Genomic DNA, 22851 nt, shown 5'->3' on the forward strand with positions numbered 1-22851 from the left:
TATGGTTATATTATATGGGCAGGCACTTGAAGCAGAGATCATTGCAGGTTTGTTGAAAAGTTCTATGCTCTCTAGATTGGGGGAGGGAAGGAGGTAATAATACAATGTAGGAAATAATACAATGTAGGTAATGTAACAGTGTAGGAAACACAGTAAAAGATTCCATTAAAACTTTTTTAAATGATTCGGGCAGGCACTTGAAGCTGAGGTCATTGCAGGGTTGTGGACAGAAAATAGGGATATAGGACATGGGTTTATGAGTTTAGTTTATTGTCAAGTGGACCGAGGTTCAGTGAAAAGCTTTTATTGCGTTCTATCCAGTCAGCGGAAAGACATACGACTAATAGGACAAATCCAGCACAAACAGGATTGAAAGGGCTCCTCCTGGTTAACATTCTATGATCCTATGAAGTCTCGGCTCCAAAATATTACATAGTAAAACATGTTCTCAATACTTGAATAGTTCTTGAATTTAAATCACAAATAAAAAGATTCATGATTGAACTACAAAATAAAACTGCTGAAATGTTAATTGATATTAAAATCTTATATAATTTAGTTATTGATGGAAGAGCTGATAAAATTATTAGTCTGGGCAATGGGTTAACCTGGCCAGTGGTTGCTTCTCATTTTGCACGTATGCCGCCTTTTGGTAAAATTGACAAAATGACATTGATTCTAAGTGAGCAAGCCACAGGTTTACGGGAAGAAACTGGTCTTTGATTGCTAGTACTAAGCTTGTGAGAAAATCAGCCACGAGCTGTCCATGCCTCTCAAGATTTGGTTCTATGGAAGTGAATGGAACCAAATGTGCAGACGTGAGTATAATTGTGAGCTGATATTCCAAACCCATCTAGTGCTAGCAACTGAAATTTACATTAAAATGATGGGGGTTGGCCAACAAAGCCTCAAAAATGATGAGGTAAATCTGCAGAATATGCAAATGATCCACTTCTGAGCACTGAATTATATATATCCCTTTGGGTTTAGTTTAGAGATACAGTGTGGAAACAGGCCCTTCAGCTCACCATGTCCGTGCCAATACACTAGTTCTATCCTACACATTAGCGACAATTTATAGAAGCCAATTAACCTACAAGCCTGCACGTGTTTGGAATATGGGAGGAAACTGGAGCACCCAGAGAAAACCTACGTAATCACAGGGAGAACATCCGAACTCTATACCGCACCTGTAGACAGGATTGAACACGGGTCTCTGGCGCTGTAAAGCAACTATGTTGAAAGCACGTTTGGTTGATGAATAGTTCAAATATTGGTTCAATAAGTCAATACTACATTATGAAGGAAAACATAATTTTGTACACAAATTCCAATACTACATAAGTGAACCAGTGAAATATTGCATCAACTATTTACCATTAACTATAACAAAGAATGCAAAGACTAACTGTGGTTTTAATATAAAGTACCACACTGGACAGAGCTAAATAATTGCTTTGGCAGCTCCATATTTTCTACCTTTTTGGGCACAATTTATTTTGGTTCAGCGTTCCACAAGGTAATATATTCAAACCACCTATGTGACAAAACCACAACCAACTTAAAAGCACTCGGCATTAATGGAAAGTACAGACCAGTCAACTTTTCCGATTACCTCTCAGATCAGGAGATCTTCACATGAACTATTCTCTCCACATCAGACCTAGTTTAAAATATTTTTGTTTTCATTTGATTTCTATTATTATCCTAACATTTTATTCAATTATCTTAGGCTTGTTTGAATTTCAATAAAAACCTTTATGTGTCATCAGCCAAACAATAATCTAGATTGTTGCACATTCTGGTAGCTGCTTTATTAAATCTGACTTTACTATACTAGATTCAAAGTCCTAATTGTCAGTTTGTCCCAAGTATCAAATCGCTAATTAAATCATGATCACAGATCTTGCAACAGCTGAATTAATATTACATTTCTGTAGAAAAAAAATTACATTCATGTACTCTGAATAGTACAATGCCACAAATAGTAACCAAAAAAAATGTTCAAAACAGAATTTCATTCGGCCATTTAACTCCAAATTAATAATTCTCTATTATGCCTATCTGAATTAAAGTACTAATATACATGTGAGATACATACAAGGAAAAAAAAGATCATCAATCCAAAATTTTGTTTCTCTCTCATGCCACAGACATTGCCTGACCTGCTGAGTCTGATTTAATATGAGAAAAAGGCTTCACTGGGCATAACTACACAAAGATGGACAAATGAGCAAATTGTTTCTTAAAATACGCTACTACGGATAATTATTTGCTCTTTGTGGCAGTAATGATATATCTATCTAAAACTTAAAATAAGAATTGAGTATTGAACCTTGAGAATTTGACCAACAAAATGAATAGAAATGAAAGTAACATTTTGGTAGGATATTTATTATCTTTCACCAGTTATTTCCTCACTTCTTAAGGCTGTGCTTTGTTTAGGGAACTTGGGTCTTCACTTCACTCATTTATTTTGAGGAAAAATTCCATATTTGTGGGTAAAAATCTAATAGACGATTTTATACCATTCAAGATCAAAATTGAAAGTTATTTGTGACTTATCCATATGTCTGATTCAGATGTTTAGTTGACAACCTATGATATAATATAAAATCTCCAGTACATGCCACAGAATTTAAAAGGTACACAATCAATTTAAATTAGGAAAAACTCTTATTTATATTCCACATCATTACAAGGAATTAAAAATTATCTTCTGGATTTTTACAAGTTTTAATATCTTATCTGATGGTATGTTTAATTATTTTTAAAGGTTTTCACCAAACTTTCTTGAAAAATAGGTCACCTATACTCAGCATTTTTCATAAATAAAAATCAATGGGTTATAAACCAACTTTGGTGCATTGATATGGCCAAAGTTCAAAAGGTTTTTTGGTGTTCAAACATTTTTTAAATGCAAAAATGCACCCTCAAAGATCTATGAAATGGAACTGTGCAAAAATCGTTAAACAGAGCAGCAATATTTTCAAGAACTGAATACAGTTTGCTTGTCAGGTATAAATCAGTTTCAATTTGCAGTCACTATCTGATATAAATCTTGACAGTCTCTTTCCCTCGCTAGATGCTGCCTGACTAGCTGAGTTACTCCAGCAGTTTTTGTTTTGCATCTGATATACAGTTCTGAAAGACTAATTATTGGTGTCAGTACAACCTAAAATTAGAACTCAATAACCATTACAATGATAGCGTTGAGGACTGTTATTATGTATGAAATTCTAAATGTAAACATCCAGGCTGTCCACGACTCTATTAATCATGCTTTAGACTCAAATTTGCTCCCCATTGTATATTATTATAAACCAAGTGCTAAATAGAATGTTCCTATCATGTCCAAAAATAAATAGTACTGTGCTGTACATTTTATCTTGGTCTTGCTTGCCACTGGTGGTGATTCAAATTAGCACTGATGTTACAAGCCATTAAAGAGTTTACAGTTCAATTTCTTAATGTTTCATCAGGATAATTGAAATTACAATCATTGGAAGTTGAAATAGTTAAGAAATGTTCTACTGTCTACTGAAAAGCCTGGTGAAAACGTGGCAGGGTTGTTGTGCTTAAGCTAGTTGTGAAGACTGTAGATAAGGGATGCAGAGCATTGAGACCAATGCTGTTACCAGTTTCGTGCGAATCCTGGTACAGCGTTGGGAGAGGAATTAGAGATGAGGGAGGTTCTTCTTGTGTATAACACATACCAGAATTGCCCAAAGAAACTGGCTGATTGTATGAAGAGTTATTTAGCGGTAAGAAACTTAATAACTGAGAAAAGTCTAAGGACGATGTATTCAGGGGTTCATTGACGAATGCTGGGCTTTTTGAAAGCAAAATATCCCCAGATCCATCACCCAGAGACCCTGGCTGGGACTCCATGCCTTGTTTTGATGAGGATAATTGAGTGTCATGGGCAGAGGGAAGCAAATCACTATGCAAATCCATTAAGAAACTGTCTATTTCACTTTTTAATGGTTGTCCTTTTTCAGGCAGCGCAATGGCATATGAGGTAGAACCAAGAAAATATTTTGAGGAAAGTTCTTGAGGGGAGCAAATTGAAGTCTCAATTTCTAGTGGGCAACCCATTCCTAAAGGTAATGGAGTAGAGATCATTTGATTGGTTGCCCCTAATGTTTGCATGGTCTGAATATGGGCACTGTAGATGTTCATTTGCAAAGTATTTGTAAATGATCTAGTTGTCAATTCACCAGAAACTACTGACATCACTGGACTTAGCTCATCTTTTAATGACAATGAAGTATTTGAACTAAGTAGATCGATAAAATCTGTTGGTTCTGTTTTCACCTTCAGCAGTTCCTGCGAGTGACTTTTCTTCATGTGACGGGTCAGATGGTCCTTCCGACCAAATCTCTGGGCGCAATACTGACAAAGGAAGTCTTTCCTTCCTGTATGTACTACCATATGTCTTCGAACATCTTTACGAGTATAGAAACAACGGTCACAATGGTCGCATTGGTGTTTTTTTTCCTTTGTGCCACTTGATGACTTGCCGGCATGCGTCTTCAGATGCTCCAGTAATACTCCTGTGCTTTCAAATGTTTGTAAGCAAACTCGACAAGTAAGGTCACCACTAGTTGCAGCATGCAGAGCTAAATGACGCTTATAACCAAGCTTTGTATTGTAGTTTTTCCCACATTCCTCACACTTGAAGGCTTCCTTGTTTGGATCATGAGTTTGCAGGTGATTCTTTAGATGATCTTTGCGATGGAACATTTTCTCACAGTAAGTACACTTGTGGATCTTCTGAGGTGAATGGGTGGCCATATGCCTTGAACAGACACAAGTGATTATTTACACTGGAAACCTCAAGTGCACCAGCTCTCCTTGTTTGGAGGTGGGTATTCTGTAATGTATAATCAAAGAACTGCCTGAAATCTGCAACATGAACAATAAATACTGGAAACAATCAACAGGTCAAACAGTGTCTGTGGAAAAATATACAATTACCATTTCAAGTCGAGGAACATGACTTAGATTAGAAGTGTTAACAGTTTCTCCTTCCACAGATGCTGCCTGAACTGCCGAATGCTTCCATAATCTATAAATCTGTTTTGTATGTTGCTAATTATAATTAATCTTTCTAAATTATTGTTGTAACAATAGCTCTAAAATGTAATATGTAGAAGCAAATTAGGGGATTCTTAAAAATCAAGTTATTTTAACAAAACATTAACAAAGATGAATATTTTTGGATTACATTTTAGTTAAATTAAATTAAAGTTTAGTACATATAAATACATTTTGCAAAATTAAACTTTGCATATTAAAATATTCCTTAATAAGGACATTTTTTCTGAAATGTCCTTCAATATTGAATCACTCAATGTTTTCAATCAATTTGTTGATCAATGTCTGAATTCTGACTAACAGTTATCTCGATCTTATGAAATTATAAAGGACTATGAACAGTTTTGATCAGATCTAGTGATAATATGCACTTCAGATTTTGGTGGATGTGCTGTGAAATTAGGAAGAGACCAGCTAAACAGAATCAGAGAGCCAAATCGGTCAATTTGCCGCTGAAGATCCCATGGAATCCCTTGGTGAGGCCCGGTCTTGGTGAGGTTCCTTGTCTCTCAGATATTGTGCAAGATCTGATCTCAATGAAGACTGACTCCATGCATGCAGATGACAATGCATAGTGGAACGTATTACATCTTAAAAATAATTTAACTATATTAATGCTTAATTATCTACAAATCTTTTAAATCTTAAATTATTAATATTAAACTATTCTATTCAATGTTAATTTGAAATATCTCTGATAGTTAATAACGTTAAAAATGACAGACTTGCTAACTGTTAAACAATTTTGGTTTGCGTTCAGAGATAAGGGCTCTGTACTAGACACCCGATACCCCATCATTATCTGGAAGACAGGGCCTCCTCCTCTGGCACAGATAAGCCTGAGAATGAAATTGCAGACAGCGGATCCAGTTAAGCACAAAATGGCTCATTATTACTGCTGGATGTTTAGTTTTGAAACTAGAAATTCAAGCGGTCTTTCAAAACTTAGAATTAAGGATATATAATATTATTATTGAAATGCATTTATACAAGCAAAATATTATTACATTTAAATAATTTCACTCATTACAAAGGTAATACTGAAGGTAGTTAAATCATGCTTAAAAGTGGAAAAATCAAAAAACGTCCTGATGAAGGCCCATTGAGCTAAAACAGTCTTTCTATCTGCAGATACAGCTTGACCTTGCTGATCAATTCCTGTACCATATCTTTGTTTTAAATAATTCATAACATTTGATTTAATTGACAAATTTATTACTGATTCACCGCATAGTGTTTCAAATGCAGGGCCAGATCATGTTGGCACTGAATACTATCATGACACATTCACTTACACTAATGTGATGTATTAGTTTGCTGGCAATGCCACCACTGTCAAAGCAACAACTATTTTTAAATTGTCACTAAATGATTTTGACTTTCAATGAAATTTAAAGGCCATTAAAAGTCTTGGGAGTAAAATTAATTGAAAAGATTACTTTAAAAACACAATGTAAAAACATTAAACTAAAGTGAAACGATTAAGGAAAGAACTTACCTTCGCCATTGCTTTCTTAACTGCAACAATACAATCCTCATTGCTATTAATGAGACACAGACTCGGTGCCAGGTTAAATCAAGCACAGAATCCAAGAACCAGTTTAATTTTCACACCTTCCCACCCTTTTCCACATCCCAATGTGACATCTAGCAGCAAAGCAAATGGATTATTTTGACATTCAGCAAGTCTGGAATTTCCGTGTTTGGCATTGCATGCATGGACTCCTGGACTTGCTCCCATTTGGTACTGCTGGCTTTTACCAGCAGGACCCAGGCCATATTATTTTCAAATACATTCAAACTTTTGAAATGGTAGAAACCAATGATAAAATAATAATTCAATGAAAACTTTGAGGTCGAGTTGCTTCCTTCATGCAATGACAATCAGGTGACATCAAAATTCTACTAGTCGAGATTTTTGCCTCAGGCTTTAATTCATCTGCATAACACAGTGTAAAATAACACAGTGTAAAATTTGCAACGAAGGAGCAGAAATGATTCAAAATATGACAAATCCACAACTGTTTCTTTCCATCAAAGCATGCATAAATGTATACAACTGTTGCACCAATTTGGCTCAATATTTGGCTTTCACTGCTTTATACCATTAAAATATATTCACATCAATTTGCCTTCAATGTATATTCTCAGATAAGTTAGGTGCACTATTTATAGGAAATTAAGTTTGGAATGAGGCCAAATCTGAAATTTAGAATTACTCAAATTGGACTCTGAAATTAGCAGAGGCAAATATCCCCAATTAATTAAAGAGATACTATCTACTCTGAATAGTTTTCCATACCTCAGTAATTTATACTTAGACACAAATGCCTTGGTACAGTCCCCGTGCGAACACTTGTAGGGTCTTTCTCCAGTGTGGGAATATGAATGCACTTTCAATTTCTCAACACTAGTGAAGATCTTGCCACACAACTGACAAGGAAAGGATTTTCTGGATTTGGTCTCACTACGTTTACGTTTCCCTGCTAGAATCTTCTGAGTTTCCGTTACATCTAAAAGAGCACAAGGGATGACAGTGGCCATCGCAGTCCACTGCAGACCCAATTACTGGACTCTTAGTGTTTGCCCAGTTGCACTGATATAACTTCTTCGGTTTCTTCTTTCAGATGTAGTTTCATGTGTTCAATACATTTGGCATTTAGGACCTATAAGCAAAAGTTAAGTTTCACAGTCATTTTAGGCATGGTGTGACTGAAATTATTTCAGAAGACTGTTTATAACGGCATCAATATTACTACCATGTTCCATACTCAACCAAAATATTAAAAAAACAACCTTCTACCCTGACCACATTTTCCTGCACTATGCCCATAACCGATGATTCCCATATTATCTAGAAATCTGTCACTATCTCCATGAGCACAATAACTGAGCATTGAGAACTGCTGGGGTTGAGAATTCCAGAGGTTCACTACTCTTCAAGTGATTACATTTCTAATCTTAATTTTAAATGGCCTAACTCTTATTCTGAAGTTGTAGCTCCCTGGTTCTATACACCACAACCAAGAGAAACATCCTCCCTGTTTCTGGTGTATCACTCTCAAGAATTTTGTACATTTGGATAAGATCTCTTCTAATCCAACCGGGGGTGGGGGAGAGGAAGGGGGGAGAGAGAGAGGGAGGGGGAGAGAGAGGGGGGGGAGAGAGATGGGCAGATAGAGAGATGGGGAGAGAGAGAGAGATGCGGGGCAGAGAGAGAGGGAGAGACAGAGAGAGCGAAATGCAACCGTGCGTCACGCGTTCAGAATGTTCTGGAAATGAAGCGTCTGCATCTCATGCACGAAAGCTGTAGGCAGCTCTATGGAATTCAGGGGAGGACCCTGATGTTTTGTGAACAATTTAATTCAAAATCTGGGGAAATAATCGACTGAATTTAGAGTGGAGTGGATTTATGAAATCATAAGGTAAATCCCTACCGAAATTGTAAAAATCTCCACGTTTTTGTGTCTGGTTTTCGAGGCGATACGTTTCAAAGGCAAAATGCCATACACCCACACACACAGAGTTTTAATAGATATATGATACCCTTAGGCGAGGAGACCAAAACTGAAAATAGTTCTCCTGATGTGGTTTTACCAACATCCTGCACAATTGCCATAAAACTTCCTTATTCGCATATTCAAACACTTGTATAATGAAGGCTAATGTTTAATTTGCCATCTGCACATTGATTTGGCCTTCAGCAATTTTAGATAACGATACCTACTTTAATTTCAATATCCACACTACTCAATCTCTAATCATTTAACAAATGCTGCACTTGTCTGTTATGCCTACTGGCACAGATTTTCCATATATTTCACGAAGTACCTCGTAGTCTGCTGCCTCACAGTACCAGAGACACAACTTCAATCCTGACCATGGGTGCTGTCTGCATGGAGTTTGCATCTTCTACCTATGGGTTGGGATTTTCTCTGAGTACAGTACCTCCCACAAGTCAAAGATGGGCAGGTTGATAGGTTAAATGACTTCTGTAGGAGCGTAGATAAGTGGTAGAATCTAGAAGCAGTTAATGGGAATGCACAATTAGTGTAAATGGATTGCTGATTGCAGTTTGGGCTTGATGGGCTGAATGGCCAGTTTCTATACCATATCTCTTTATGACTTACTCAGCTTATCTATATCCTCTTTTAATCTCTATATATTCTCCTTAGTACTCATAATGTGATTCCATACCACAGGTTCCTCATCATTTATACCACTTGTCACATCCACAAAGAGCCCTAATAGATCAGTCAAACTACTTTTCTCTGCATAAATCCATATCAGTTCTACTTAATTCTGTTAATTTCAAGGTGTCCTGTTATAAAATTGTGTCTACCATACCAACATCCTTGGTGAGATAACAATGATAGTATCCATTTTTATCCCGCCCTCCATTTTTAAAGAGTGGAATTAGGCAGCATCTGTCGAGAGAATGAATACACACAGTTTTGGGTCAGGACCCTTCTTCAGACTCCAGCTGAAACCAGAAAGGATCCAGACCCAAAACATTGGGTCTGCCCATTCCCTCCACAGCTGCTGCCTGGCCTGCTAGGATCCTCTAGCACTTTATGTTTTGTTCACAATTCCATCATCTTCCATCGTCTCCAATTACCTTACAGTTACAGGTTGTAAAAAACATTCAATAAAACCTTATTTTGTTGGTTATGATCAATGTATCAGATTCAGCAGTGTTACTCATAAGGACAGAAGATAGAGCAGGCCCCGTCACATTCTCATAAAGACCTTTCAGTCCTGGGCCACCTTCATTGCCAGAGTCAGGCCACATGCAAACTGGAGAAACAGCACCTCGTATAGCTTACAACCCAATGGTATGAATGTTGAATTCTTCAACTTTGCATAACCTATTAACCTCCCCACAACCCACTCCCCCCGCATTTCCTTTCCGCACCTCCCCTCTCCTCCCTGTGCAACACCTAGACTCCCACCTATTTCTTTCCTCCCCCTCCACATGCTACTTTCCTTCCTCTCGCTTCATAATTGGCAACTCTTCAACTCTTCAGACCTCCTCCTGAAAAAAACAGCAAGGCAGACTATTATCTGAATGGTGTCAAGTTGTTTTTCATTTCAAATTTCCAGCACTTGGATTTGATTCATGTCCTATCCTTGAAAACTGTCCTCCTGATGACTTGGTATCATCCATTAATATGGCTACTATACATTCAGTCCTGTCAATCAAGTCATTAATACATTGAGCCACAGCACTAAACCCTGTGGGGTTACATATTAGTTATACATTAGTTATAGTGTAATACATACACTAGTTACATATTACAAATCCAAAAATGACCTATGTATTCAAGATCTCTTTTTTCTTAGTCGCTTGCCTATTCATGCCAATGTATTGCTCTCATCCCACGCACACTTATTTTGTCAGGTAACCCTTGGGTACTGCCTTCTCGAATGCCTTCTGGAAATCAAATACAATTCCACTAATTCTGCTCAATCCTTCCCATTTCCTATTTTCTTTCTCTCAAAAGAACCTGGTTAATTTGTCAACACCGTTTCCTTTCCATAAAACCATGTTGACTGCTTTATTTTCTTATGATTTTCTAAATATTCCACTATTATAACCTAAATAATGAATTTCATCATTTTCCCCATTGAAGATATTAGGTTAGCTGGCTTACAATTCCATGCCATCTAATACACTCCATTCTTTAATGGTGGCATTACATTTGCCGTTTTCCAATCCTTTGAGACAGCTCCAGAATCTGGAGAACTTTGGAGAATTACAACCAACACATCAAAAGTTAACAATCTTCATAAAAACACCCCTTAACCCAAGGAATTTTATTGATGTGCGCTACAAAACTATGACATGCTAATGCAGTAAATCTCTGATAATCTGCTGTTGTACTATTCAGAAATAACTGAAGGATTGGCATTTGGCTCAACAAATATTGTTTCCTACATTACCTAGAGACTGCACAGCCTCGAGTTTCACTGTGGCAAGACTCAATGGTCTCTAATCTCCAACTCCCCACACAAGAATCACTGCATTTCCACCACATGCCAGGTTTCCATGATCCTGCAACTTGCCAAGTTCACTGAATATAGATATAGACACCATTATAAGACTGTGTAATAATTTACAGAATGTCATAAGTGTGTGGGAAAATTAATAGTTATAACATATAATGCGGAAAATAGGACAGTTCAGCATCACATTCCTGGAGTTTGACTGTCATGGCAAAGATGTGAAATATAATTACAGGAAGTGCATATTTGTTTTGTTTTCTTTAATTGAAATTGGTTGGGAAGAAGAACTGGAGAAGAAAAAGTTTACCTGCTCATAGATTTTTCCTCCTAGTTTTATTCATTGTGGAAATTAACACTTTCCATAGTTGGAATCAGTTTCAGGCCCATATTTTGTTTGTCAATGTGCCCCAGCTTTCTACAAATCATAAATCTAAAACCTAGGGGGGGGAAACAAAGAAACAAAAAAAATAATGCTACAGCTGTTTAAATCAAGTATTGTTGCACCATCTTTCTCATAAAAGGAAAATTAAACATACACGATAACTTTGTTAGCTAGTGGTAAGGTTTTATAGAATTGTGCAAACAAGTTAAAATTACATAAAACTTAGTTTAGTTTATTATTACTGTCACATGTACCAAGGTACAGTGAAAAGCTTTTGAATGAATGAATACGTTTATTGGCCAAGTATTCACATACAAGGAATTTGCCTTGGTGTTCCGCCCGCAAGTGACAACATGACATACAGTGACAGTTAAGAATGATACATAAAACATTAATAATGAAACATTATCGATTAAGCATGTGAATTAAATGAAATACCAGAGCAAAAGGAGGCTACAGATTACATGCTAACTGGTCAAAGAAAAGACTATACGTGATACAATCAAGCCATCCACAGTGTACAGATGAAGGGTACAACATTTAGTGTAAGTTAAAGTCTGATTAAAGATATTTCCAAGGTCTCCAATAAGGTAGATGGGAGGTTAGGACCACACTCTAGCTGGTGAGAGTATGGTTCTGATGCCTGATAAAAGCTGGAGGGAAAACCAGTCTCTGAATCTGGAAGTATGCGTTTTCAAACTTCAATATGCCTGATGAGAGAGAAGTGGAGGCTTCCAGGGTGTGACCAGTCCTTGGTTGTGCTTGTGGCCTTGCCAAGGCATCATGAAGTGTAGATGGAAGGGAGGTTGGTTTGCGTGATAGTCTATGCTATGTCTACAACTCTCTGTAATTTCTTGGGGTCTTGGTTGATGCACCCCAATAAAATGTTTGCGACATCAGTAGAGGTTGGTGAGGGTTGTTAGGGACATGACAAACTTTCTAAGCATTTTAAAGAAGTAGAGGTGGGGGTGAGTTTTATGGACCATAGTTTTGATGTTGCTACTCCAGGACAAATTGCTGGTTATATTTATTTCTAACGTGAAGCTTTCAACCATTTCTACTTTGGCGTCATCAATGTATACCAGGGAAGATGGAACCGTTGACAATGACGGGCACGACGGTCGAGGAGCAAGGCTGGTAAGAGAGGGAACCGGGGTCTGTTCTACTGCAACCTCAAGGGAGGCACCCCGGGGCACAAAGGTGGATGGGCAAGGAGGGGGAATGTCACGTCCAAGGAAAGCAATGGCTTGAGGCCTGCAGCAGACTTGGGCTTGCCTGGATTGGGCACTGTTTGTAAGAACTAGAGCGCAGACTGGACTTTGAAAAATGGGCTACAACGTGGCATCTCTTGCATGTGGGATCTGTGGACTATTTCTGTACACTTGCTAATCGAGAACATGCTTGGGTATGGGAATACCATACTGGACTGCATGTAAGAAAATAATTTCACTGTGCTTTTGCATGTGACAATAAAAACACCATTGAACCATTGGGTGTACAGTTTCAGTTCTTGAAGTTAATCACATTCTTCTTTGTCCTGCTGACAACGAGGGAGAGGTTACATAGAAACATAAAAACAGGTGGAGGAGGAGGTAATTCGGCCCTTCGAGCCAGGACCACCATTCATTGTAATCATGGCTGATCGTCCCCAATCAATAACCCGTACCTGCCTTCTCTCAATATCCTTTGATTCCACTAGCCCCTAGAGCTCTATCTAACTCTCTCTTAAATCCATCCAGTGACTTGGCCTCCACTGCCCTCTCTGGGTGAATTTTTTTTCTCTCACCTCAGCCATGAATGGCTTCCCCTTTATTCTAAGACTGTGGCCCCTGGTTCTGGATTCGCCCAACATTGGGAAATTATTTCCTGCATCTAGCTTGTTCAGTCCTTTTATAATTTTATATGTTTCTATAAGATCTCCCCTCATCCTTCTAAACTCCAGTGACTACAAGCCTAGTCTTTTCAATCTTTCCTCATATGACAGTCCCGCCATCCCAGGGATCAATCTCGTGAACCTACGCTGCACTGCCTCAATCACAAGGATGTCCTTCCTCAAATTAGACCAAAACTGTACAGAATACAGATGTGGACTCACCAGAGCCGTATACAACTGCAGAAGAACCTCTTTACTCCTATACTGAAATCCTCTTGTTATGAAGGCCAACATTCCATTAGCTTTCTTCACTGCCTGCCGTACATGCACGCCAACTTTCAGTGACTGGTGTACAAGGACTCCCAGGTCTCGCTGCACCTCCCCCTTACCTAACCTAACCCCATTGGGATAATAATCTGCCCCCTTGTTTTTGCCGCCAAAGTGGATAACCTCACATTTATCTATATTATACTGCATCTGCCACTCATCTGCCCACTCACTCAACCTGTCCAGGTCACCCTGCAACCTCCTAACATCCTCTTCACAGTTCACACTGCCACCCAGCTTTGTGTCACCCGCAAACTTGCTAGTGTTGCTCCTAATTCCCTCTTCCAAATCATTAATCTATATTACTAAATCTCTGTTCTTGACCGCTTTTGGCCGACTATGCTGCGATTTCCGAGAGAACGCCGCAACCTACGACCGTCATTTTTGGCCACCTCGGTCAGAGCCCCCCTCCGCCGCATGTGTGCCGAGGATTTTTCCCGTCAATGAAAAATGAGAGATATTAATGTTTTTACAAAATTCCCCATTCTCTCTGCTGCCCCCGCTGGCGGCAGGGGGAGGGACTATAAAACTCGGAAGTGTCCTGCCTGAGTCATTCTCTGCCGGACCCACGAAACGAAAGGGTCACGGCTCTCTGAGCTGCGGCTCTACTCCACGGTGAGTCCCCTCCATGTGCCTTTTCAGCCAATTGATATGTATTTTGTTTACCATGGTCTGAAGTTACTTGGCATTTTAGTATTTGTTGTAAAGAGTTTGCAAATTTGTCTCTATTGTCTTTGAAATGAATGTTTATAGAAAATGAAATGCATTTGTTGTAAAGAGTTTGCAAATTTGTCTGTCTTTGAAATGAATGTTTTATAGAAAATGAAATGCATTTGTTGTAAAGAGTTTGCAAATTTGTCTCTATTGTCTTTGAAATGAATGTTTATAGAAAATAAAATACATTTGTTGTAAAGAGTTTGCAAATTTGTTTCTCTTCGGTTTTAAATTGTTGCAACCGGTTTCAGATGGATAAAGCATGAATAAACGTTTTTATTTGATCAGAACTGTGTTTAAGTTTAAAATAGGCGCTCATCTTGTGATTTTGGCTGGGTTGCAAGATGGCATCAATGACGTCATTTCCGGTTATCGGGAAGATTGCGTCGATGACATCATTTCCGGTTATCGGTAAGATGCCGTCATTTCCGGTCAGAGGCAAGATGGCGCTGCCTGCAGAAGACACACAGAGTTTCAGGCGCTGCTGAATAATTCCACAGAGCTGGCTGCTTTCTCTATGGTAAGTGTGTGTTTGTTGGACGTTATTTAAAAGCAGCATTTTGTTTCAGCAACAGCAGCCTCCACAGCAGGCTTTAAACGTTTGAATCGTTCGTTTTATACACTGTCTGTTTACCATGTTCTGAAGTTACTTGGCATTTTAGTATTGGCTGTGAGTGTGTGTATGTCTGTGTTTTCTTCAGGAAATGTTTGGTTGTAAAGAGTTTGTAAATTTGTTTCTGTTGGCTGTTTAAAATAAATGTTTACAGAAAAGAAAATATTTGTTGTAAAGAGTTTGCAAATTTGTTTCTGTTGGCTGTTTAAAATAAATGTTTACAGAAAAGAAAATGTATTTGTTGTAGAGTTTGCAAATTTGTTTCTGTTGGCTGTTTAAAATAAATGTTTACCGAAATTAAATTTATTTGTTGTAAAGAGTTTCTACAGCGTCTACAGCAGGCTTTAAAGATTCGTTTTACACACTGTATATTCAACACATTCTGAAGTTACTTGGCATTTTAGTTGTATGTGTGTGTGTTTGTTAGATGTTATTTGAAAGTAGCATTTTGTTACAGAAGCAGCCTCCAGAGCAGGATTTAAAGATTTGTTTTACACACTGTATATTCAATATGTTCTTGCGGCCACTCCTAACAGACAAAGCAGACCAATTCTTAATGATTTGGTCTCCATTTGTCGACTTCTTACAAGCAGATGGTGCAACATAACTGTAGAAATTAACTGTTTCAGGATCTGGTGAAGGGTGGTCAAGATAATAAATAGCCATTTCTCCTTCAGTCCCCTGTTTTCTATCGCCTTTTTTTCTCTCTATTTTCTCTCTTTTCTTCTTTCTTTCACCTCACTGTTCGATATCACGCACTTCTCTATTTTTCTACTATTCTCTTTCTTTTCTTCCATTTACAGCTAAAAAAATAAGTTGTGAATATAATGTAACATGTCAATATATATTAGGTATCTACAAGGTACCACATTATTGTACTTCTAATAAAATACAAATTTGAAAAAAAAACGTTCTGCAGTTACATGGCATTTTAGTATTGTGTGTGTGTGAATATGTGTGTGAATATATGTGATTGTGTGTGTGTATATGTGTGTGTGTGTGTATATGTGTGTGTGAATATGTGTGTGTATATATATATGTGTGTGTATGAATGTATATGTGTGTGTATGTGTGAATGTATATGTATGTGTGTGTGAATGTATATCTGTGTGTGGGTGTGAATGTCTGTGTGTGAATATGTATGTGTGTGAATATGTGTGAGTGTGTGTGTGAATGAATATGTGTGTGTGTGTGTGAATGAGTCTGTGTGTGTGCATGTTTGAGAATGTGTGTATTAATGACTGTGTGTGAGAATGTGTGTGCGAATGAGTGTGTATAAATGAGTGTGTGTGAATGAGTCTGTGTGTGTGTATATGTGCGTGTGAATGCCTGTGTGTGTGCAAGAATGAGTCTGTGTGTGTATGAATGAGTCTGTGTGTGTGTGAATGAGTCTGTGTGTGAATGTGTGTGTGTGTGAATGAGTCTGTGTGTGTGTGTGTGTGTCAGAATGTGTGTGCGAATGAGTCTGTATGTGTGTGTGTGTGCGAATGAGTCTGTTTGTGTGAATGAGTTTGTGTGTGTATATATGTGTGTGAATGAGTGTGTGTGTATGTGTGAATGAGTGTGTGTGAGTCTGTGAGGTGTAGGGTGTGATGAATGTGTGTGTAAATATGTGTGTATGTGTGTGAATATATGTGTGTGTGAATATGTGTGTACGTGTGTGTATATATATGTGTGTGTGTGAATGTATATGTGTGTGAATATGTGTGTGTGCGTGACTGTGTGAATATGTGTGTGCGAATGAGTCTGTGTGTGTGCGAATGAGTCTGTGTGAGTGTGAATGAGTCTGTGTGTGTGTGAATGAGTGTGTATATGAGTGTGTGTATACGAGTGTGTGTGAATGCGTGTGTGTGTGTATGAATGAGTCTGTGTGAATGAGTCTGTGTGTATGTGTGTGAATGTGTGTGTGTGAATATGTGTGTGTGAATGAGTCTGTGTGTGTCAGAATGTGTGTGCGAATGAGTATGTGTGTGTGTGCGAATGAGTTTGTTTGAGTGAATGAGTGTGTGTGTATATATGTGTGTGAATTAGTGTATGTGTGAATGAGTCTGTGTGCAAGTCTGTGAGGTGTAGGGTGTGTGTGATGAATGTGTGTGTGAATATGTATGTGTGAATATGTGTGTGAATATGTGTGTGTGTGTGTCTGTGTGTGAATATGTGTGTATATATATGTGTGTGTATGTGAATGTATATATGTGTGTGTGAATATGTGTGTGTGTGACTGTGTGTGAATATGTGTGTGTGTGAATGAGTCTGTGTGTATATATGAGTGTGTGTGTGTATATGAGTGTGTGTGTGTGTATGAGTGTGTGTGTGTGTGAATGAGTGTGTGTGTGTGTGAATATGTGTGTGTGTGAATGAGTGTGTGTGTGTCAGAATGTGTGTGCGAATGAGTCTGTATGTGTGTGTGTGTGTGCGAATGAGTCTATTTGTGTGAATGAGTTTGTGTGTGTATATATGTGTGTGTGTATGTGTGAATGAGTCTGTGTGTGAGTCTGTGAGGTGTAGGGTGTGTGATGAATGTGTGTGTGAATATGTGTGTATGTGTGTGAATATATGTGTGTGAGTGTGTGAATATGTGTGTATATATATATGTGTGTGTGTGAATGTATATGTGTGTGAATATGTGTGTGTGTGACTGTGTGAATATGTGTGTGAATATGTGTGTGTGTGTGAATGAGTCTGTGTGTGCGAGAATGTGTGTGTGAATGAGTCTGTGTGTGTGTGTGTCTGTGTGAGGTAGAGGGTGTGTGTGATCAACAAATAGTACAAATAATATAGTGTTTCGTAGTTCAGAGCTTATTTGTCATGTTTAATAGCCTGATGGCTGTCAGGAAGAAGCTGTTCCTCAATGTAGCTGTTACAGTTTTCAGTTTACAAAAGTCGGACGTGACTCCAGAAGTTGGGCATCAGTCAGTCCACAAGCCGTGAGTCAGTCAGTCAGTCAGTCCAAAGGCCATGAGTTAATCCCAAGGCAGTGAGTGAGTCCAGAGGTCATCAGTGAGTCACTCACCACCCCCCCCCCCCCTGCACTGACATCCCCCACCTCAAGACGCTGCCCTCCGCCTGGCTATAGGATGCACCACCTACTGAAGCCGTCCACATCCCCTGCATGTGGACACCCCCCCTTCTCATCAGCTCACAAAAACCCCTGCCTGAAGCTGTGTGGTGTGTATGTATGTGTGAATATGTGTGTGTGTATGTATGTATGTATGTATGTGTGTGAATATATGTGTGTGTGAGTATGTGTGTGTGTGAATGTATATGTGTGTGTGTGAATGTATATGTGTGTGTGTGAATGTATATATGTGTGTGTGAATGTGTGTGTGAATATGTGTATGAATATGTGTGTGTGTGACTGTGTGGATATGTGCGTGAATGTTTGTGTGAATATGTGTGTGTGTGTGAATATGTGTGTGAATGTGTGTGTGAATATGTGTGTGAATGTGTGTGAATGTTTGTGAATATGTGTGTGTGAATGAATATGTGTGTGTGTGTGTGTGTGTGTGTGTGAATATGTGTGTGTGTGTGTGTGTGAGTGAGACCGAATGTGTGTGTGAATGAGTCTGTGTGTGCATGTGTGGGAATGTGTGTGTTAATGAGTCTGTGTGTGTGAGAATGTGTGTGCGAATGAGTCTGTGTATGTGTGTGTGTAAATGAGTGTGTGTGTATGAATGAGTCTGTGTGTATGTGTGTGAATGTGTGTGTGAATGAGTCTGTGTGTGTATGTCAGAATGTGTGTGCGAATGAGTCTGTGTGTGTGCGAATGAGTCTGTGTGTGTATATGTGTGTGTGAATGAATGTGTGTGTATGTGTGAATGAGTCTGTGTGTATATATAAGTGTGTGTGTGTGTATATATGAGTCTGTGTGTGTCTATGAGTGTGTTTGTGAGTCTGTGTGAGGTGTAGGGTGTGTGTGATGAATGTGTGTGTGTGAATATGTGTGTATGTGTTTGAATATATGTGTGTGTGTGTCTGTGTGAATATGTGTGTGTATGAATGTATATATGTGTGCGTGTGTGAATATGTGTGTGTGTGTGTGAATATGTGCGTGTGTGTGAATGTGTGACCATGTGTGTGTGTGAGAATGTGTGTGTGAGTCTGTGTGTGTGTGAGAATGTGTGTCAATGAGTCTGTGTGTGTGTGAGAATGTGTGTGCGAATGAGTCTGTGTATGTGTAAATGAGTGTGATTGTGTGAATGAGTCTCTGTGTGTGTGTGTGAATGAGTCTGTGTATGTGTAAATGAGTGTGATTGTGTGAATGAGTCTGTGTGTGTGTGTGAATGAGTCTGTGTGAGTGTGCACGAGTCTGTGTGTGAATGTGTGTGTGTGAATGAGTCTGTGTGTGTGTCTGAATGAGTCTGTGTGTGTGAGTCTGTGTGTGTGTGAGTCTGTGTGAGGTGGAGTGTGTGTGTGATCAACAAATAGTACAAATAATATAGTCTTTTGTAGTTCAGAGCTTATTTGTTATGTTGGCTGTCAGGAAGAAGCTGTTCCTCAATGTAGATGTTAGTTTTCAGTTTACAAAAGTTGGACGTGAATCCAGAAGTCGGGCATCAGTCAGTCCACAAGCCGTGAGAGTCAGTCAGTCCAAAGGCCATGGGTTAATCCCAAGGCAGTGAGTGAGTCCACAGGTCATGAGTAAATCGCTCACCACCCTCCTCCACTGACATCCCCCACCTCAAGATGCTGCCCTCCGCCTGGCTATAGGATGCACCCCCTACTGAAGCCGCCCACATCCCCTGCGTGAGGACACCCCCCCCCCCTTCTCATCAGCTCACGAGAGCCTCCGCCTGAAGCTATGCCCCTCCATTGGCTGCACAACATTTTCCACCCCCCACCCCACCCTGACAGCCCCCACCTCGAAAAAATGTTTTGCACAAAATCTTCAGTGTACATTAACAACTGAAATTGTCTTTAGGCTGCTTTTTCAACATCATGTCAGGAAAAGTTAGAGGTCAAGGTGATGTGGCTATTGCTGTAGTATCCTCTGGGATAGAAGCTACATTAATGCATGGTGGAAGACCTACACATTCTCGATTCAAGATACCCATCCAAGTGGCCGAGGATACATTGTGCAACATCGAGAAGGACTCTAAGACGGCACATTTCATGAGGCAAGTGAGTCATTGTTTGGGATGAATGTCCAATGATTAGGAGAGAAAGCTTTGAAGCGGTGGACAGAACTCTTCAAGATGTCTTCAGCAACACTAAGCCTTTTGGTTGAAAGATGAAGGGAAATGTCAAAGGTTTCCTGAAGGATGGAACATCGACCAAGAATGTTGTCATTAACAGCGTGCTTTGTTGAATGATGACTTCTAAGATAAATTCTCAGATTTTCCTTCTTAAAATTTGACCGCTGACTTTTCTCTATATTAAAATTGTCTCTTTTTATCAACAGGAAATAGTCATCAAGAGGCAGTGAGCAGAACACAACAAGAGGCACAACAAGAAAGATCTTTAATAATTCTCATCCTTAACATTTAAATTGTTCTTATATTTTAAGTCATTCACATTTTAAACTTTAATAAATCCTTTTTGCACTTTTGATGCCTGTGTGTTCTTCATCACAATGGGAAGCTAATAGGCAAGAATGCCTGCTCTGTGGGAGAGCCACTAAGAGTGCATGGGGGGAGGTTGTGGGGTGATGCACTGAATGTGTGGGTGGGAGGGGAATGGCAAGGAGCAGAGTGGGGGAGGGGGGGGGGTGAAGGTAGGTGGGGTGACTGAGTGAACTGCCAGCGTACCAGGCGTGAGTGACTGCACTGCCAGCCCACGAGCCGTGAGTTAGTGAATTGCCAGCCCACCAGCCGTAAGTGACTGAACTGTCAGCCCAATAATCCATTCAGTCCACCCTTTCCCTCTTCTCTCTTACAGTCTGTCACCTGTTTTGGGCACAATTTCTGGCAGTTTCTCAGCCGCCAGCCTGCCAGGTCCGAGTGATTGTACTGCCAGGCCTCAGTGACTGAGCTGCCAGCCCAAAAATCCATTCGGCCCACAAACTCCATACTAGCCCTCTGGAAACGAGTACCTTCGGCCCACAACACTCATACTAGCGCAACAGAAAGTGCCCCCCCCCGGCCAGCAGCAATATTGGAATTGGTGGAGAGGTGGAATATTGTGTTGGGTGTCCAGCCCTCCCGTGTGATGCTGGGACCCAACGGGTCCCACTTAGTCTAGTATATATGGCAAACAGTTGCGGCACCCAACACCAAGCATTGCGGCACTCCACTCGCCACTGCCAGCCATTCTGAAAAGGACCCGCTCACTCCTACTCTTTGCTTCCTGTCTGCCAACCAATTTTCTATCCATGTCAACACCCTACCCCCAATACCATGTGCTCTAATTTTGTTGTCTTGGTATCAGGTTAGGAGGCTGTTCTCGTCATGACTTGATATCCGGCCCACTACGGTGGAGTCGTCTGCAAGCTTCTAAATTGAGCTGGATTGGTATTTGGCTGCAGTCACGGGTGTCTAAGGAGTATAGTTGGGGGCTGAGAACGCATCCTTGTGGGGCACCAGTGTTGAGGGTTATTGTAGAGGATTTGTCACTTATTCTAACCAATTGTGGTGTGTTAATTAGGATGTCAAGGATCCAGTTGCAAAGGTGGGTGCTGACTCCAAGTTCCACGAATTTGGAGAGGAGCTTAGTTGGGATATTGTTATTGAAAACGGAGCTGTTGTCTTTCAAATAGTAGCCTGATGTAGGTGTCCTTCTTATCCAGCTGCTCCAGGGTGAATGTAGAGCCAGGTAGACATTAGCCGTGGACCTGTTGTGACGGTAGCCAAACTGCAGTGGATCAAGGCTGCTTGGTAGGCTGGTTTTAATGTGTGCTATGAACAGCTTCTCAAAGCACTTCATTACGGCGGCTGTCAAAGTTACTGATCAGTGGGCATTAAGGCACGAGATTTTGCTTTTCTTTGACACCAGTATGATAATGGTCTTCGTGAAGCAAGCGGGTACCTCAGAACAGAGTAGGGAGAGATTAAAGATGTTCGTGAACACTCCCGCTAGGTGGTCACGCAATTCTTAAGGAGGTGACCAGAGACTGCATCTGGGCCAGTTGCTTTCCATGGGTTCCGTAGAAAGAAATTCAATGCAATAAATATTATCACATCTCAGAATAGGGCCAAATAAGTATTTTCATATAGCTTTTATTTATATCAGTGGTGCACAACCTTTTTTCACTAAAATGGAAATCCTAATCATTTAAGGTCCTGGAAAATGGTGATGCTGAATGAGTTTCAGATAATTAACAATTAAATGTATTTAGGTTTAGTTCTGTGAATGTGGGCTTTGCTGGCAAGAACATTTGCTGTCCATCCTTAATTGCCCTTGAAAATGGCAGTCAGCAGCTGTTTGGGTGAAGGTTCTTGCAGTGTTGTTGAATAGGGAGTTACACGATTTAGATTCCGTGACACTGGATAAAAGTGATTAACTTCCAAGTCACTACAGCCCCGATAACCCATTATTTCCTTCAGTTAAATATTGGGAAGGTAGCACTATTGTCATTTGCCACTCAATTATTATGTTTGTTTACCTCACTGACTATTTCTAAACCCCCCACTCACCCAAATTCCTTTGACAAATTGAATAGAAATGTCCCCAATCTCGTTGTTTTATTAATTGAACACGTAGATGAACATCCTCAAGGAGTGTAATCAGATGGAAACCGATTCAGATGCGATGTTTAAGAGCTTGTTCAAAGAAGGGGCATATTTTAAAGGAGCGACAGAGATAGTTGCAGGGGAATGTGTGAGGTTATTATTTGTTTTTAGTTTCAGCTTGAACCAGGACATCTGAAGATTCAAAGTTTAATATAGTAATTGTGCTGAT

The 22851-nt window shown here is 39.6% G+C and overlaps 1 protein-coding gene across 3 annotated transcripts in view; it reads right to left on the reverse strand.

The window, feature by feature from the left end:
* Positions 1-1795: 1795 nt before the first annotated feature.
* Positions 1796-22851, reverse strand: part of plag1 (PLAG1 zinc finger) — a 57839-nt gene continuing 36783 nt past the window's right edge. Inside the window, exons 3-5 of one of the 3 annotated variants that reach the window (XM_033019749.1) lie at positions 11414-11543; positions 7403-7766; positions 1796-4801 (exon numbers count right to left, since the gene is read on the reverse strand). In XM_033019749.1, coding sequence (XP_032875640.1) covers positions 3538-4801; positions 7403-7644 — 1506 coding nt within the window. In that variant the 5' untranslated portion in view covers positions 7645-7766; positions 11414-11543 and the 3' untranslated portion in view covers positions 1796-3537. Of the gene's footprint in view, positions 4802-7402; positions 7767-11413; positions 11544-22851 lie in introns of those variants that run through there. The other 2 variants (XM_033019750.1, XM_033019751.1) reach the window with 2 other exon arrangements.

Source organism: Amblyraja radiata, chromosome 4 (genome assembly GCF_010909765.2).
Source record: "Amblyraja radiata isolate CabotCenter1 chromosome 4, sAmbRad1.1.pri, whole genome shotgun sequence".
Lineage (NCBI taxonomy): Eukaryota > Metazoa > Chordata > Chondrichthyes > Rajiformes > Rajidae > Amblyraja > Amblyraja radiata.